The sequence below is a fragment of the Propithecus coquereli genome, unplaced genomic scaffold, assembly GCF_000956105.1.
Source record: "Propithecus coquereli isolate 6110/MARCELLA unplaced genomic scaffold, Pcoq_1.0 Scaffold65, whole genome shotgun sequence".
Taxonomy (NCBI): domain Eukaryota; kingdom Metazoa; phylum Chordata; class Mammalia; order Primates; family Indriidae; genus Propithecus; species Propithecus coquereli.
In genome coordinates, this window is record NW_012152507.1 from 7892656 (window position 1) to 7907903 (window position 15248).

Here is a 15248-nt window from a genome sequence, read left to right on the forward strand (position 1 = left end):
GGCGTCCCCAAGTCAAACTCACTCTCTCTCCAGCATTTAGTCCGAGTGAATTGATGGAGTGTCTCAACTTCGCATTCGCTTTTATTCTATTTCAGTCATTCCACTCAGTTGCCACTGGCGACGACACTACCCTGCGCCCCCATCTCCTCCTCGAGAAGTCCCGCCCCTTCGTAGAATCCCCTCGGAGCCGACTGGTAGCCCACAGCTTTGTCGACCCCCAGCAGGCTCAGCTGCGCGCTACCTTGTGACGTCACCGGGGGAAGAGGCGGGTTCTCTCCCACTACAGGAAGATGTCTGCTCTTTTGATTGGCTATTGAAGACGTCCGTTAGGACGTGTGGTCTTTTCTGTGTGCTCGGTGAGCGTGGGCGTCCCTGAGGGAGAGTGTGGCAGGGGTTTCTAAACCCGGCACCAGCACCCCTGCCCCTTCCATCAGGGGTTAGGCTTAAGGTCGCCCCTGGTGGGCGGCTCTCGAGTCTGAATAAGAGCACGAGAACCCAGACCGCACCGGAGCTGCGGAGGTCCCCGTGGGCAGGCAGAAAGATGGCGGCAGCGTCGGTCTCTGCGGCTTCTGGTTCTCAGTTCTCGGTAAGAAGCAGTTGACGTTCCCAGCGCCTTTTGGCGTTACCTCACGTTTTAGTGCGCTCCTCGGTCCAGCTTCTGGCCCCATCCTGGAGAACGGTGGGGGAGCGCCCGCCTAAATCGGCTCGCGCCACCCTGGCTCCCGCTAACTACTTCTTCGTCGAGGCTGCACCCTCTGGCTTGCAGTAAAACTGGCTTCGCCCGTTGCATTCCCCATCCCTCATTCACGTCTTGGCGTAGTAGGCCAGGTTGCTGAACATTGCCAGAGCTCGGCTGCGGTAACTACCCACTCGCTGGCCTGCAAAAACATAGCTCCTCTGGTCACGTGGGTGTAACGGCCCCTCTTGGAAACTGGCCGAGACCAGGTAGGCGCGCCAGTCTCCTAGCGCAGTCTTGAGCGTTCTAGTTATTGCTTGTGCTGTTTCCTTTAGCTGCAGTGCCTCCCCTTCCTATCCTCTCATTAACTTCGTAGCCTGATCCTAGTAGCCAAAGAGCTTGCTTTCCGTAGTATTATTAGGACTACAATGTGGAAATGCCGTTTTGGAGAGGCGGCCGGAGGAACTGGTCTTAAATATTGTTTTTGCCTTCGCAAGAGTCCCCAGCCAGTTTAGTCACTGGTGTTTATCAAATTATAGTGTCGAACGCTTAGTGTTTTGGGAACCGCGGCATTGAGATGAGGTAGGATTCTCTTAATCCTATCTCTTTAAGCTGAGTTTAGCACAATAAATATATATGGTTTTCTATTTGACACTTTTTGGGCTTTCTGTTAAGACTACCATAAGGACTCGGGGTTAGTAAACGTGACAGTGCAAAAATTGGAACTGTTATATGTTTGTTTAGCAAATGTTCGGTGCCTGGCATGCTGTTAGGCTTTAAAATTACACAGATGAATAGGACAGAAATCCTGCTTTGAAGAAACAGGTAGCCTGATAAGTGCTACCATACTAGAATAATCTAAATTGGAGAGATTAGCAGTGCTTGGGTAAACTAGAGAAGATTTCCTACACAGGAAGATGGTGCTAGCTGCTTATAGGAGTTGTAATTGCTTGTCACAAGACTAGTGGAAAGATAAAAAGGCACTACAGACGTTTTGGAGTATGTGCCAAGACAATAGGTGCTTTCAGAAAACTTGAGATGCTTTGGAATGAGCAAAGGTAATAAGGAGATAGAGTTGGGTGAGATGAATTGGAAAAGTAGATGAAAACATGAGAAAAGAGAAGTAACGAGGGAAGAAGCCAGGAAAATATTAGGATAAATTTCATAGAAGCTAGGAGTGTAGGGAACACTTAGCAGAGTAACCGCGGGGAAATCACACATATTCTCAGTTTCAGCTTTCTGAAGCTGTTAGAATTTATGATAATGAGGCCAGAAGTATAACAAAGTCTTGGCGAAATGGGAGTAAGAAGTTTGCAGAGAGGTCTAGGGAGGTTAAGGAGAAGTAATGAATAAAGCAAATAGAGTTCACTCAAGAATTAGGTCAGTAAAAGGAAAGAAAAATAAGTGAAACTATTAGAAGTGTCAGTAGATAGAAAAGATTATATAGGAGATGTGATTAATTAAACCTGGAAGAAAAGGGCTTTTCACTACCATCCAAATTCAAGCACTTGAAGACTGAACAAGGGGAATACTCCTCTAAATGTTGAGTTGAGCTGTACTATGCGAAGGCAGTCTAGCTGAGCAGTGGTACTGGGATATAGTCAACCCTGAGTCCTTATGGTAGTCTTGACAGAAATCCCAAAAAGTGTTAAATAGAAAACCATATATATTTATTGTGCTAAACTCAGCTTAAAGTGGATTAAGAGTATGCTAAGAATGTCTAGATCCTTTACAAATCAAAATATAACAACCTTCTTAACCAACTAGACCTGCTACATCAAAATGTCTAATTTGGAAGCTATTTCTCAAAACAAAAATGACTAACTTTAGTTGGTTTCTTGGTGTGTAAGAAGTGACCCTGCTTAGATGCCCCATCAAAAATAAGGCTACCATTTCCAACAGAATTGTGAAAGCACTTTGTCTTAACAAACAGCTAATCAATAAGACAACATAAAAAGATTCTTTTAAAAACTACACACTTGAACCCCAAAGACTATTCATTCAGATTTTAGGGTTGTAAACATTAACACCTCAGATATATTTAACTGTATTTAGCATTGATAAACACATGAACCTAGTTGTAGTAAATGGAGGGGTTTTTTTTTTGTTTTTTTGGTTTTTTTTTTTTAACCAGGCAAGGATTTTTAACAAGTAGATTCACAAGTAACAGTCATTAGGAAGCAGAGACTATGTAAATCTCAAAATGTAAACAACATGGAAATAGGCGATAAGTTTCAATTGGTCTTTTTAAGTATTGTTTCACTGCAAAGCAGCAAGAAGAGTAGCAACAGCAGGTAACATTTATTGATTACTGTGTACCAACTCACTGATGGAAAGGGCAGAAAAACAACTCTGGGCATAATTTAATGCTGTGTAGAAGTATGGGCAGCATAGTGTTGAAATACAGAATATTGTCTTTCAGCCTTTTGTTATTTTCCCAATAACCAACACCCTTGTAAGATTTGTTTTTAAGAATAATAAAATGAATACCTTCATGCCCTTTTTTTGCATATTTCTGTTCCTCCTTCCCCCCACACCCACCCACTTCCGTACATTTTAAGATCATATTAATATATAATATTGTGTGTCTGTGAGACCCTCTCAGGAAGTCTACAAGATTTCTCTATATCCAACTGCATGTTTGTGGGAGATTAGATTTCCTTTATATGCTTAAACCAAAATGACATATCTAACAGTGAAGGCAGAAGCAGATAAGAGAATCCAGCATCCTTATTTTAAGCCAGGCATTAAAAAAGAGATTTGTAAAGATGTAAAACAGAGGCACTCTTCACTAAATTTTTTAAAAAGTATAAAGGGGTCCTGAGAGAAAAGGTTTGTGAGGGGTAACTCTAGAGGAGTGATTTTTCAAACTGCAGGCTGGTCTGTGGGTTACAACTCAGGAGTGGGTTGTGCAATATGTATAGTGGCTCAGCCCGTATCATTTTCCAAAAAGGGGAGAGAGAAAACAGTTCGGCAGATATGCCTATGAGTGAAATTGCTGGTGCATAGTATATGTGCATCTTCAGCGTTACTTGGTTATGCTAAATTGTTTTCCAAAGCGATTATACCAGTATGTTCCACCAGCAGCCCTCTTTGATATCCTCTTAAATGGGTGATATTGTCCCACTTGTAAATTTTTGCTAAGTGGTGGGGTGTCAAATGACATCTTGTTCTTTTGTAATATGTGCTCTAGTAATCATTGGTGAAGATGCACCCTTTTTTCCCTATTTCTTTAGTATTTTGTGTGTTTTTTCTTCTGTGAAATGCTTGTTCATGTCTTTTGCTTCCTTTTCAATTGGGTTGCCTTTTTTTTATATAAGCATTCTTTTATATATTCTGGATGTTAATCCTCAGTCTGTTAGGACTATTCCACATACACCTTGGCTTGTCTTTCATATCTTTTCATTAATAGGAATTCTTAATTTTAATGTAAAATTTTGGTCTTATAATTAGTGATTTTTGTTTAAAAATTCCTTTGCTCCAAAGCCTTGATTATATTCTTATATATTTTTCTCTACAAATTTTAAAATTGGAGTTTTGTTTGTTTTGAGACAGGATCTCATTCTGTTGCCCAGGTTAGAGTGCACTGGCTTGATGGTAGCTCACTACAACCCTTGGAGCTCTCGGGCTCAGGTGATCCTCCTGCCCCAGCCTTCGTAGTAACTGGGACTACAGGACCCACCACCACGCCCAGCTAATTTTTTTTTTTTTATTCTTTGTAGAAACTCCTGTGTGGCTCAGGCTGGTCTGGAACTTCTAGCCTTAAGTGATCCTCCCACCTCAGCCTCCCAAAGTGCTAAGATTACAGGCGTGAGCCACCACACCTGGCCTAAAGTTGAAGCCTTTTAAGTGTTTAATTTACTTGACATTAATTTGTATGCTGTGAGGTGTAGGGATCCTGTTCAATGTTTTTACTTAAAATACACAGTTGTCTCGGCAATACTTGTTGAAAACTCATCCTTTCCCAGCGATTTGCAATCCTAGCTCACTTAGAACTTTAACATTTTTATAATTTCAAATCTTGTATATTTATTAAATTTATTTCTAGTTTATTGTGTGATATATTTTCATAAGTTGCATTTTCTAACTAGTATATAGAATTACCGATTCTTACATATTTTATCCAGCAACCTTGCCAAACTCTAATTAATTGTAATAATTGAGGATTATTTGGTGTTTTCTATTTAGACAGTCATAATCTGTGAAGTTTGGATTCTTCTTTCTTTTCTATCTTAACATCTGTTAGTTCTTACCATTGCCTTAATGGCAATGGACTAGGAAATGCAGTACAAAGTTGACCAGAAGTTGTTGTGTAGATACCTTTGTCTTGTTCCTCATTTTAAAAGGAATGTCACAAATTTTGCACCATTGAGTATGTTTGCCATGTTTTTTGTAAAACCTCATAAGAAAGTAGTTTTTAATAATTGCTGGATATCAAGTTTTATTGAATGCATTTTAACATTTGTTGATAATCATGTGGATTTTTACTTTAATAGGATAAATTATGTTAAAAGACATTATAGTGTTCATCCAGTTCTGCATTACTAGACTAACCCCACCTTTATCATATTGTTTTATCCTTTCTGTATAGTTGGTATGATTTACTCAGTTTTTTGTTTAAGATGTTTAAATTTGTTTATCAGGAACTAATGACCTATAATTTTTCTTTCTTACATTGTTACCTGGTTTTGGGATCAAGACAGACTTATAAAATGAATGGGTTCCCTCTTTTTCTGTTTTCTTAAAGTCTTTGTGTAAGGGTTAAAATATCTGTTGAATGTTTTGTGAAACTCAAATTGATTCTTTAAAACTGTTGCATTGATTATGAAGACTGCTTAGAGCTCTTACATTAAGTTCCTCCACCTTTGGACCTTGACTTGGTTCTCCAATTTTCTTCAACTTCTATACACAAACCTTTTTACAGCTAAACTAATGTATTCATTAACCTGGGAACAATTGCCTTTTTTTTTTTTTTTGAGACAGAGTCTCACTCTTTTTGCCCAGGCTAGAGTGAGTGCCGCGGCGTCAGCCTAGCTCACAGCAACCTCAAACTCCTGGACTCAAGCAATCCTTCTGCCTCAGCCTCCCAAGTAGGCTGGGACTACAGGCACGCACCACCATGCCCAGCTAATTTTTTTTTTCTATATATTTTTAGTTGTCTGATTAATTTCTTTCTATTTTTAGTAGAGACAGGGTCTCGCTCTTGCTCAGGCTGGTCTCGAACTCCTGAGCTCAAACAATCCGCCTGCCTCGGCCTCCCAGAGTGCTAGGATTACAGACGTGAGCCATCGCGCCCGGCCGGAACAATTGCTTTTCATACCCATTTCTAGTTTGCCTGTTAAAACACAGGTCAATCTGCAGGACTCAGTATTGATTTCAGCACTATTAGAAACCTTCCTTTACCACAGTAATCTGAAGCAATGGTCTGTTATTGAATGCATCTGAATTTAATTTGCACTTGGTCTCTGTTACATCCAATTTAGCAGCCCACCAGCGTTTTGTATTTGAATTTTATCTACCTAATTTATTCTAGCCATGTTGCACATTCCACTTAAAAATAAAGCAATACACATTTTTTAGTCATCCTTCATACTTAACACAGTGTCATACAGAGATGTTCAATAAATATTTGAATTTTAAGTGTTCCTAAATAGGATATTTGCCCTAACACCATAAGCCATCGGTGATCAGGTTAAGCATTTTGCCTTTAATCCTGAAACTGTACCCTAGAAACATAATTTAGTTGGAGTAATTTTTACTGAATGCTTGGAATCAGATTGGGAGTTGGAAGCCTTGGGCTTTCTACAGGCCTTCCTGTGGTATTTTTGCTATTTGTTGCTATTTGATGAAAAGGAAACCAAAAACTTTTGATTATCTCTCAAGGAATTATAGTAACTTTATCAAAAAGGATAATTTTTTAATAAATAATGTGCAGTTCTCCTGTTTTGCAGAGAAATTGTACTGTTATTTCCACAGATTTATTAAACATTTGAGCATCTTTATTGGAACTTAAACTCTAGTAGGAACACGTATACATTTCTCCAACAACACTTCTGCACTAACTGGGTGTCCTACAGTTATTTCAGTTCTGACACTACCGAGATGTAGCTCAGACCCCCACACAGTAAGGGGCACAGACTCACAAGACTGCCCCACTTAAGTCAGCAGCCGAAAGTCCTGGGTATCCCTAAGGCACCTTCATTTCTGCTCCACTGACTAAAACTTAAGGGGTTCCCACAACTTTGCTAGAACGACTTATAGTACTCAGGAAAGTACTATACTTAAACAGTTACAGTTTCATTATAATGGATACAGCTCAGGAATAGTCAAATGGAAGAAACATAGGAAAAGTGTGAAGGGCTTGCTTCCATACCCTTTACACCACCTCCATAGATCATCAGTGTGTTCACCCATCCAAAACCTCCCCAAACCTAATTATTCAAGAGTTATCTTATTGAGGTTTCATTGCATAGGCAAAACTGATTAAATTATTATCGTTATCTATTTGTGATTGGGCTCAATCTCAGCTCCTCCCCTCCCCTGAGGTCAGAGTGTAGGGATGGAATTTGTAGTTCTCTACTATCAGGTGGTTGGTTTTTGTGACAACTAGCCCTCAGAAGATATCTTCAAACCTGAAGTTACCTAGGGACCCAACCATGAATCACCCAAGACACTGCTATATTTAAGAAATTGCAGGAGTTTTTGAATCTCTATCTGGAACCAGGGAAAAACTAAATATAAATTTTTTTAATTATGCCACAGGGCATACAGATAATAAAAATGCAGTGATAAGTGTTTCAAAAAAAAGTAAGAAGATAGAGTGACAGATAGTTGCTATTTTAGATAGGGTGGTCTGGTAAGGCCTCACTGACACTTTTGAGCAGATAATCTGAATGAAGTGAGGAAAACTGCTTTCCGGGTACTTAGCACGTGAAAATGGAGTGTATTGTGCATGTCAGTATGGTGGTGAGTATGGCTGTAAAATAGGGAAGGAGGGAGATGGTGTGAAGAGAGAGTGTTAGGGTTAGCCTGGGGTTTGATTATGTATGGCTTTATAAGCTATGGTAAAAACTTTGGGTTTTATTCTGTGGTAAAAAGCTATTGGAGGATTTTGATTAGGAATATTGCTTTAATTGATTAACTTTTTTAAAGGATCATTATGACTAGCGAACTCCTTGGACAACAGACCAAGGCAATGTGGACAAGAGCAGTTTAGAGGCTGTTATGTTAGCCCAGACAAAAGATCACGATGGTGTGAACCAGGGTCGTAGTTGTGGAACTGATGAGAAGTTGAAGAGTTTCTGGATATATTCTGAAGACAGAACCGAAAAAGATTTAGTGCCAGTAAAGATTGAATGTTGGATGTATGAGAAATGACTGCATCTAGGGATTTTAATTTAACCTGAGCAGCTGGATAAATGGTATGCCTTTTATTTTGATATGCTAGGAGAGGAGCAGGTTTTGGGACTAACAAGAATTTGGGTATAGACCTGTTAAATTTGAGGTGCCCATTAGATATCTGAGTGGAGATAATGAGTAGTAGAAAGGTGGATATGAGTGTAGAGTTTGAAAGGGAGAGCTCTTGATTCCATATTTAAACTTGAGGTATCTGCAAATACTTAGAGGCTTTTTAAAGCCCTGTGAGTGGACGAAATTATCAAGGGAATTCATGTTGATTAAAAAAAAAAAGAAGAAGAAGAGCCTCTAGGAGGAAAACCAGAGAGTGTGATGTTGCATCCATTAAGGAAAGTTTTGAGATGAAATGATTACTCTGTCATGCTTCTGGGAGGTCTTTGAATTCAGCAATGTAGAAATCATTGATTTTGAAGAGCTATTTCTTTGGAGTAGGTGAGAGGAGAGGTGATTCAAGAGGTGGCAACAATTACAAGCAATTCTTTTGATAGATTGTTATAAGATAAGCTGAGAAATGAGGCTAGAACTAGAGGGAAGTCCTAAATCTCAGGCTCTTTTTTTAATGTTTGTCTTGTCTTTTCTCTTCTTTTCTTTCTTTTCTTTTCTTTTTTGTCCTTAATGAGAATGTGGAAGATGTAGTAGGGAGGGAGAAATAGAAGTTAATTACAAGAACCAAGACTGTAACTAGGTAAATGGAGACAAGTCCATTACACAAGCTATTATTTCTTTCACAGGAGTGGATGTAGAATGTATGAGAACAGATATAGGTAGGTTGGAGGGTTTTCTTTTGAGAACTAGTTTATTGTTCAGTTAATCACATAATTTATGTGACTCCCTGATTCTTTTGAGGCAAGGGTGATAGGAGTGGTAGGCAAGTCACTTAACTTTTTTGGATGTTAAATGGTAGGATGTAGGTAACCAATGAAGACCTAACGTTTTGTGTGACAAATCATATTTGAAATTAAGTTGTGCGGTAATTCATAATCCTTTGCAAGACCTTTGACCATATTATAAAGAATTGAAAACTCATCCTATTTTCTAGTTATCTCTATACCAGATGTCAATTTACCATTAAGTTTGGAAAATGAGAAATATTTGTCCTTGTTGCATACAAACACACTTACTGTGGTAGACTTTGCATTTATTTATTGAGTACTGCTTTTGAGATTTGTCCCTACCTTAGCTCCTTAGCTCTTTGTCTCCACCATTGGTTTTCACAGCCATGGTATATGTTTTATATTTATATAAATATAAAATGTTTTGTTAATATATTAAATCAACTGGAAATTTGTATAGTTTTTAACATGGAAGTAGAATCTTCAATTTTTAGTAAGATTTAAATACAGTGTAGGTATTTTGATAGCCTTTGTTTATTTCAGGAGTTATTTACTGTTATTGTAAATATTCACTGTTCCTTTGTACTTTTCTGAACACACGTTATTCTGGTACTTAAAAAATATAGTTCTCCAAAGGTTAGAATTGAGAAACCTAGTTTGCTGTGGCCGTTTGAAAAAGAAAAATGTCTGAGAATTTCGATCAGCTGGCAGTCATATATTCCACCTTAGCCCTCAGCTTCTCTGTTATTTCCCCCACTGTAGGTCATCTATTAATAGGAAGTCACCTACTACAGATAAACAGTGTCTTTGGATTGAGAATTATCATGTAGAATCCCAAATTTAACAGAATGTCATTCATGACAGAGTGGTGAATATGTGGAAATAGAGCATTATATTTGGATGTTTGATAAGCCTTAATGTTTTCTTATTGTTTCCCTTTTTTCTTACTAAACATAAATTCTTTGAGGCAAGGACAATGTCTTATTTTCTTTCTGGAGTTTTGGACACTGTAAATATTCAGGCAGTATTTTGTTGATTGAGGATAGAGAAATTCAATCATTTGTAGCAGTTTCTGGCCCTGGATAAAGACCATACTTACTTTTCTGAATGTATGTTTCACAGTGCATATTTTTAAGATACAGTTTATTAAAGTTCATTGTGAGTACCATGTGTAAATATTTCTGCACAGCATTTGTATTGGAGTTGTTAGAGCATTATTTTCTTTTTATAGTATCTGGCATATGTCTACATTTAGGAAAATATGAAACACTTTAAAAGTTATATTTTTTAAATAAATAATGATTGAATTCTATTGTATATAGTCTGTGGGCTCTATTTTTTCCTGTTGCCTCTATCCATATTCTTATGGACAGTCCAGTTCTCAGTCTTGAATATTAGTGGTTTAAATGCGCTATGTGTGGTTTAAATTTTTGTAAGATAATTTGTATGTTTTTATTTTTCAGAACGCCTTAGGTGAACCATCAAGGTCTAATGGAAGTATAGTTCGCCATTCTTCGTCTCCGTATGTAGTATATCCATCCGATAAGCCTTTCCTGAATAGTGATCTACGACGCTCCCCAAATAAGCCTACGCTTGCCTATCCTGAAAGCAACAGCAGAGGTAATAGCACCTAACAAAATAGATGTTATTTGTGTCTACTTACTGCTTTAAAATTCTTAATTTTATCCTCCATTATTTTGAAATTAGAGGAAAGGATATTTCCCCCTTCCAGTTTTTAGCCTCCTCAAAATACTGTGCTTTTCTTGGGCTCCTTATATTGATTGTTGAACATCTTCATCCACCAGATCACTGAAGCTAAAATACTTGAGTCATCTGTGACTGCTTTTGTCATCTCCAATGTCAATCAGGAACCAAGACTTGTATTTTTGTTTCTGAAATATCCCAAAAGCCTATTAGTACTGTCTCTTTTTGTTCTCCTTTCTTTGGTTCAGGTACTCATCATCTGTTGCCTAGATGTTCGCAATACACTCCTGATTAATCTCCCTGCCCATTTTCTCCTTCTCATCCCCAGTTAACAACATTTCTAACATTTATTATTATCCATCATCTCTCCCACTTTAAACAAAAAAGTTTTAGTACCTCTCCATGGCTTACATAAGTCCTTAAATTTTTTATAACCTAGATTTTATCTGCCTTACCAACTCCATCCGTAGCTTCTCTTCTCTTTTTCTTTACCCTTCCTTTGCTTTGGTTACTTTGAAATATATTTGTTCCTGGAACCTGCCATCTGTGTTGGCTTTCTTGCTGCCTTAACAAATTGCCACAAACTTAACAGCTTTAAATAACACTAATTTATTTATTATCTCACAGTTTTTTGTAGGTCAGAAGTCTAGGTAGACTCATCTGGGGCCTCTACTTAGGGTCTTATAAGGCTGAAATTAAGATATTGGCTGGAGCTGTGTTCTTTACTGGAGGCTCTGGGGAAAATCTGCTTCCAGTCTCATTCAGATTCTTGGCCAAATTCAGTTCCTTGTAGTTCAGGACTGAGTTTCTGTTGCCTAGCAGACTGTCAGCTGGGGACAGTCTTTGCTTCTAGAAACTGTCCTTGTTTCTTTTCATGCTTTCTTTATGGTCCCCTGCAGCAGCAGGAGGATATTAATCATCTTTGAGATGTTTCTTCATCTATAACTTTTAAAATATATCTACCTTATACTTTGTGTACAAGAGAGAGGTTTAAATGAAATGTATTTGCTTTATTTGAAATGCTGCCGTATTTCATTTTTTTCAAAGTTGTGTTTAATCACTAATATTGCAACAATTACTTGTGTTGCTGATTCTCTAGGTAAAAGACATATTAGCCACTTCATAAGCTAAACAGGGATTTGTAAATTAGTTGAGGAACTTTTTTGTTTCAACTGAGGTGTATTTTACGTATCTTAAAAAGTTAATCTCCTGATGAAATTGTTTTTCAAACTGTAGACTGATTGAACAGTAAAATACCGGGAAGATAATAATATCTAAGTATAGTTGCGTTGTAAATTTTAGCCCATTTTAATGGAGGCTCAAAAGTGTGTACTGAAGTAAATGTAAGCAAATAGTCTGGTGTCTTTTAAGAATTTCAATACTTGATATTTGCTAAGTAGAAACCTCTTTGGAAGATACTGCATCTCAGTGATAAAGAAAATGTTGGCTGGGCAAGGTGGCTCACGTCTGTAATCCTAGCACTCAGCACTCAGCAGAGGCTGAGACAGGAGGGTTGCTTGAGCTCAGGAGTTTGAGACCCAGCCTGAGTAAGAGTGAGACCCCCATCTCTACTAAAAATAGAAAAATTAGCTAGGCATCATGGCACGCACATGTAGTCCCAGCTACTTGGCAGGCTGATGCAAGAGGATCACTTGAGCCCAGGAGTTTGAGGTTGCAGCCACTGTACTATCCAGGGCAACAGAGGGAGACTCTGTCTCAAAAAAAAAAAAAAAAAAATGTTAATTTAAAAGCTAAAACAATTGGTAAAGGTGCTACTTATCAGAATATAGCAATTGAAGGCTTTGGCAATTAAAAAAAATAAATTGCACGACATTAAAACAACAGATTTTAAAAGCAAATATAAACAACTGAATCCCACAGTACAACAGAAATCAATGGGTTTCAGTAATAATTTCTTATTTAAAAATAAGCACAAACTAAAATAACCATGTAACAGAGTTCTAACAGGAAACACAACATCTAAGAATTAGACATGAATTCTTCCTTTACAGTATTCTATGTAGTTCTAGTGTAATCTTTACATCCATGAAAAAAAACTTTTAAAAAAGTTCAGAAAAAGGCAATTTATTAAAGAATGAAAGAATAAGAAAAATTAAGTGGGCAGATCAATTCACATAGAGTCAGTAAATGTTTAGCCCAGTATGTTACTAATAAAGCAAAATTCTTCTTGAGTGTGACAGTAGTGGTTTTAAGGAATATAAGAGGGAAGGAAGAAAAGGAGATATAAGAAAAATTAGCATGCAAGGCAGTAAATAAGCTTTTATGCCTTCAGAGCACAGGGATATGAACTGTTTAAGCAGTGCCCCAGGATGATCATTCATATCCATTATACTTTTATAGCAGTTCTTGTATTAATCCAACAATATTTTCAAAATGATAAGGGTAGACACAGTAACCACCATCCCCTTCCAAACCACAAAAAAATGAAGGCTATGAGGTACAAAGAAAGGGCCAAGAGAGTTCAGAAAAGACATTTGGGGCAGGCAGGGAGAGGTCTGTGTGTTGGGGAAGCTAGAGGAAAGGAAGACTTCAGGGGAAGAGGGAAAAACTGTATAATGTGGGCTTTAAAGAAGGAGTACACTTTTATAAGAAGAAAATTTCGGTAAAAGTATAGCATGTGAAAGGCTTGCAAACTTGACGTTTTTACTACTTTGTCAAGGACCTTGTTGCTTTGTTTTTCCTTCCTGGGAGTGTGTGACAGTGGAGAATATAATGCTTAAAATTACAGTTTAGTGCCACTTCCTTAATTTGAGCTAAAATTGGCAGTTTTACCTAACACTGCTTTTGCATCATCATTGGCAAACATTAACACAGTGGAAAGAGCAAAAAGTCTTACTAGTATTATGAAAATAGTGTTGACTTCACAGAGCCTAGGAAAGGCCTCAAGAATCCTGCCCTCCATGGGCTCATGCATTTGAAAACCACTGTAATAAAGGATAGGAGTACATTCAGAATAGTGTTTTGTTCAAGTAAATATTTTTACCAGGTATAGGAAGAATGTAGATGGCAGCATCTTGTCTAGAATCTAGATGATAGCTCCTTGAAGGCAGAGATCATCTTGATATTATATTATCTCCTTTATATTATCTCCTTAATATTATATTATCTCCTTTATGTTATCTCCTCCTCCTTGCAGAATACCTTACACATTATGTGTGGTATACAAATGTTTGTTGAACTGAAATTTACATCAGAAATAAATCTAAACTAAAGCAGTGGCAGCATGCTTTGATGTGGGCTGTGAGGAAGATGGAGAAATCTTGGAGTCCAAATTTTCTAGTATGGATAATGGTGCGATTAAGACAGGTCACAGGAAAGATAGAGTATCGTATCAAGGAATGATATGGTTTTGGCTATATCAAATTTAAAGTGCCTGTGAGTTAGATGGAAGTGAACAGAAAGCAAGTGAAAAATATAAGTCCGGAGTATAATAGAGAATGCTACACTAATGAACTTAGGCATCATCAAGGATATAGTAGTGGATGAAGCCTGTGAGGGATTTCTTCAAGGAGAAAGTATAAGGAGAAAAGAGCTCTGAAAAGTACTATTTAAATAGTGAGCTAAAAAGTAGGAACAGTCAGAAAGGTAGAGAACTACCAAGACAGCAATATTGGAGAAACAAAAGATGCAGATTGTTTTCTTTCTCCCTTAATCTACAGCAAACCCATATTGATGTATTAATAATAAAAATGTTCTAAACAACAGATAAACCTGACTTTGTTATTAACAATAGATAACATTGAGATCTGCTAAGCTTAATGTACACCGTGCACTTCAGTCTTCTAAATGAATGACACACTCGGCTTGAAAAGTGGATAGAAAGTCTTCCACTCTTTTAGTGCTCCTTGAAGTCACTTAAAGCAGTTTCCAGACTTCACATGTTAGAATCACCTGAGAGTCTTCTTGGACTCCTGGCTTTCATTCAAAATATTCTTTTAGATATCTTTTAGATTTTTTTTTTCTTTTTGTATGGGGTATGTCCTAGGCATTGTGATTTTTAAATGCTCCCCAGGGCTGGATGTGGTGGCTTATTCCTGTAATCCTAGCACGTTGGGAGGCTGAAGCAGATCATTTGAGGCCAGGAGTTGGAGGTTACAGTGAACTATGATGATGCCACTGCACTTCAGCCTGTCTCAAAAATAAATAAATAAATGCTCCCCAGGTATTTCAGAAATGCAGTGAAGTTAGGGAGTGAACCACTGGCTATGTCAGGTCAAGGATGAATTACTAAGATGTGGTAAAGTTGTGCCAGGTAAAGAGTTAGGGAGAAAGGGATTGCTGCTAATTTTCTTCTAATTCAGCGGTCCCCAATCCCAGCACGGACCATACTGGTCCTGTTATGAACTGGGCCTCACAGCAGGATGTGAGTGACTGGTGAGCCAGTAAAACTTCATCTGTATTTATAGCTGCTCCCCATCGCCTGAGCTCCACCTCCTGTCACATCAGTCACTGTCTCCCATCACCTCCAGATGGGACCATCTAGTTGCAGGAAAACATGCTCAGGGCTCTCACTGATTGTACATTATGGTGAGAAATAAAGTTCACAATAAATGTAATGTGCTTAAATCATCCTGAAACCATTCCCCACCCCCACCCCC

The 15248-nt window shown here is 38.0% G+C and overlaps 1 protein-coding gene across 1 annotated transcript in view; it reads left to right on the top strand.

The window, feature by feature from the left end:
* Nucleotides 1-304: 304 nt before the first annotated feature.
* Nucleotides 305-15248, top strand: part of CEP57 (centrosomal protein 57kDa) — a 43006-nt gene continuing 28062 nt past the window's right edge. Inside the window, exons 1-2 of the mRNA XM_012660066.1 lie at nucleotides 305-586; nucleotides 10389-10545. Coding sequence (XP_012515520.1) covers nucleotides 542-586; nucleotides 10389-10545 — 202 coding nt within the window. The 5' untranslated portion in view covers nucleotides 305-541. The remainder of the gene's footprint in view (nucleotides 587-10388; nucleotides 10546-15248) is intronic.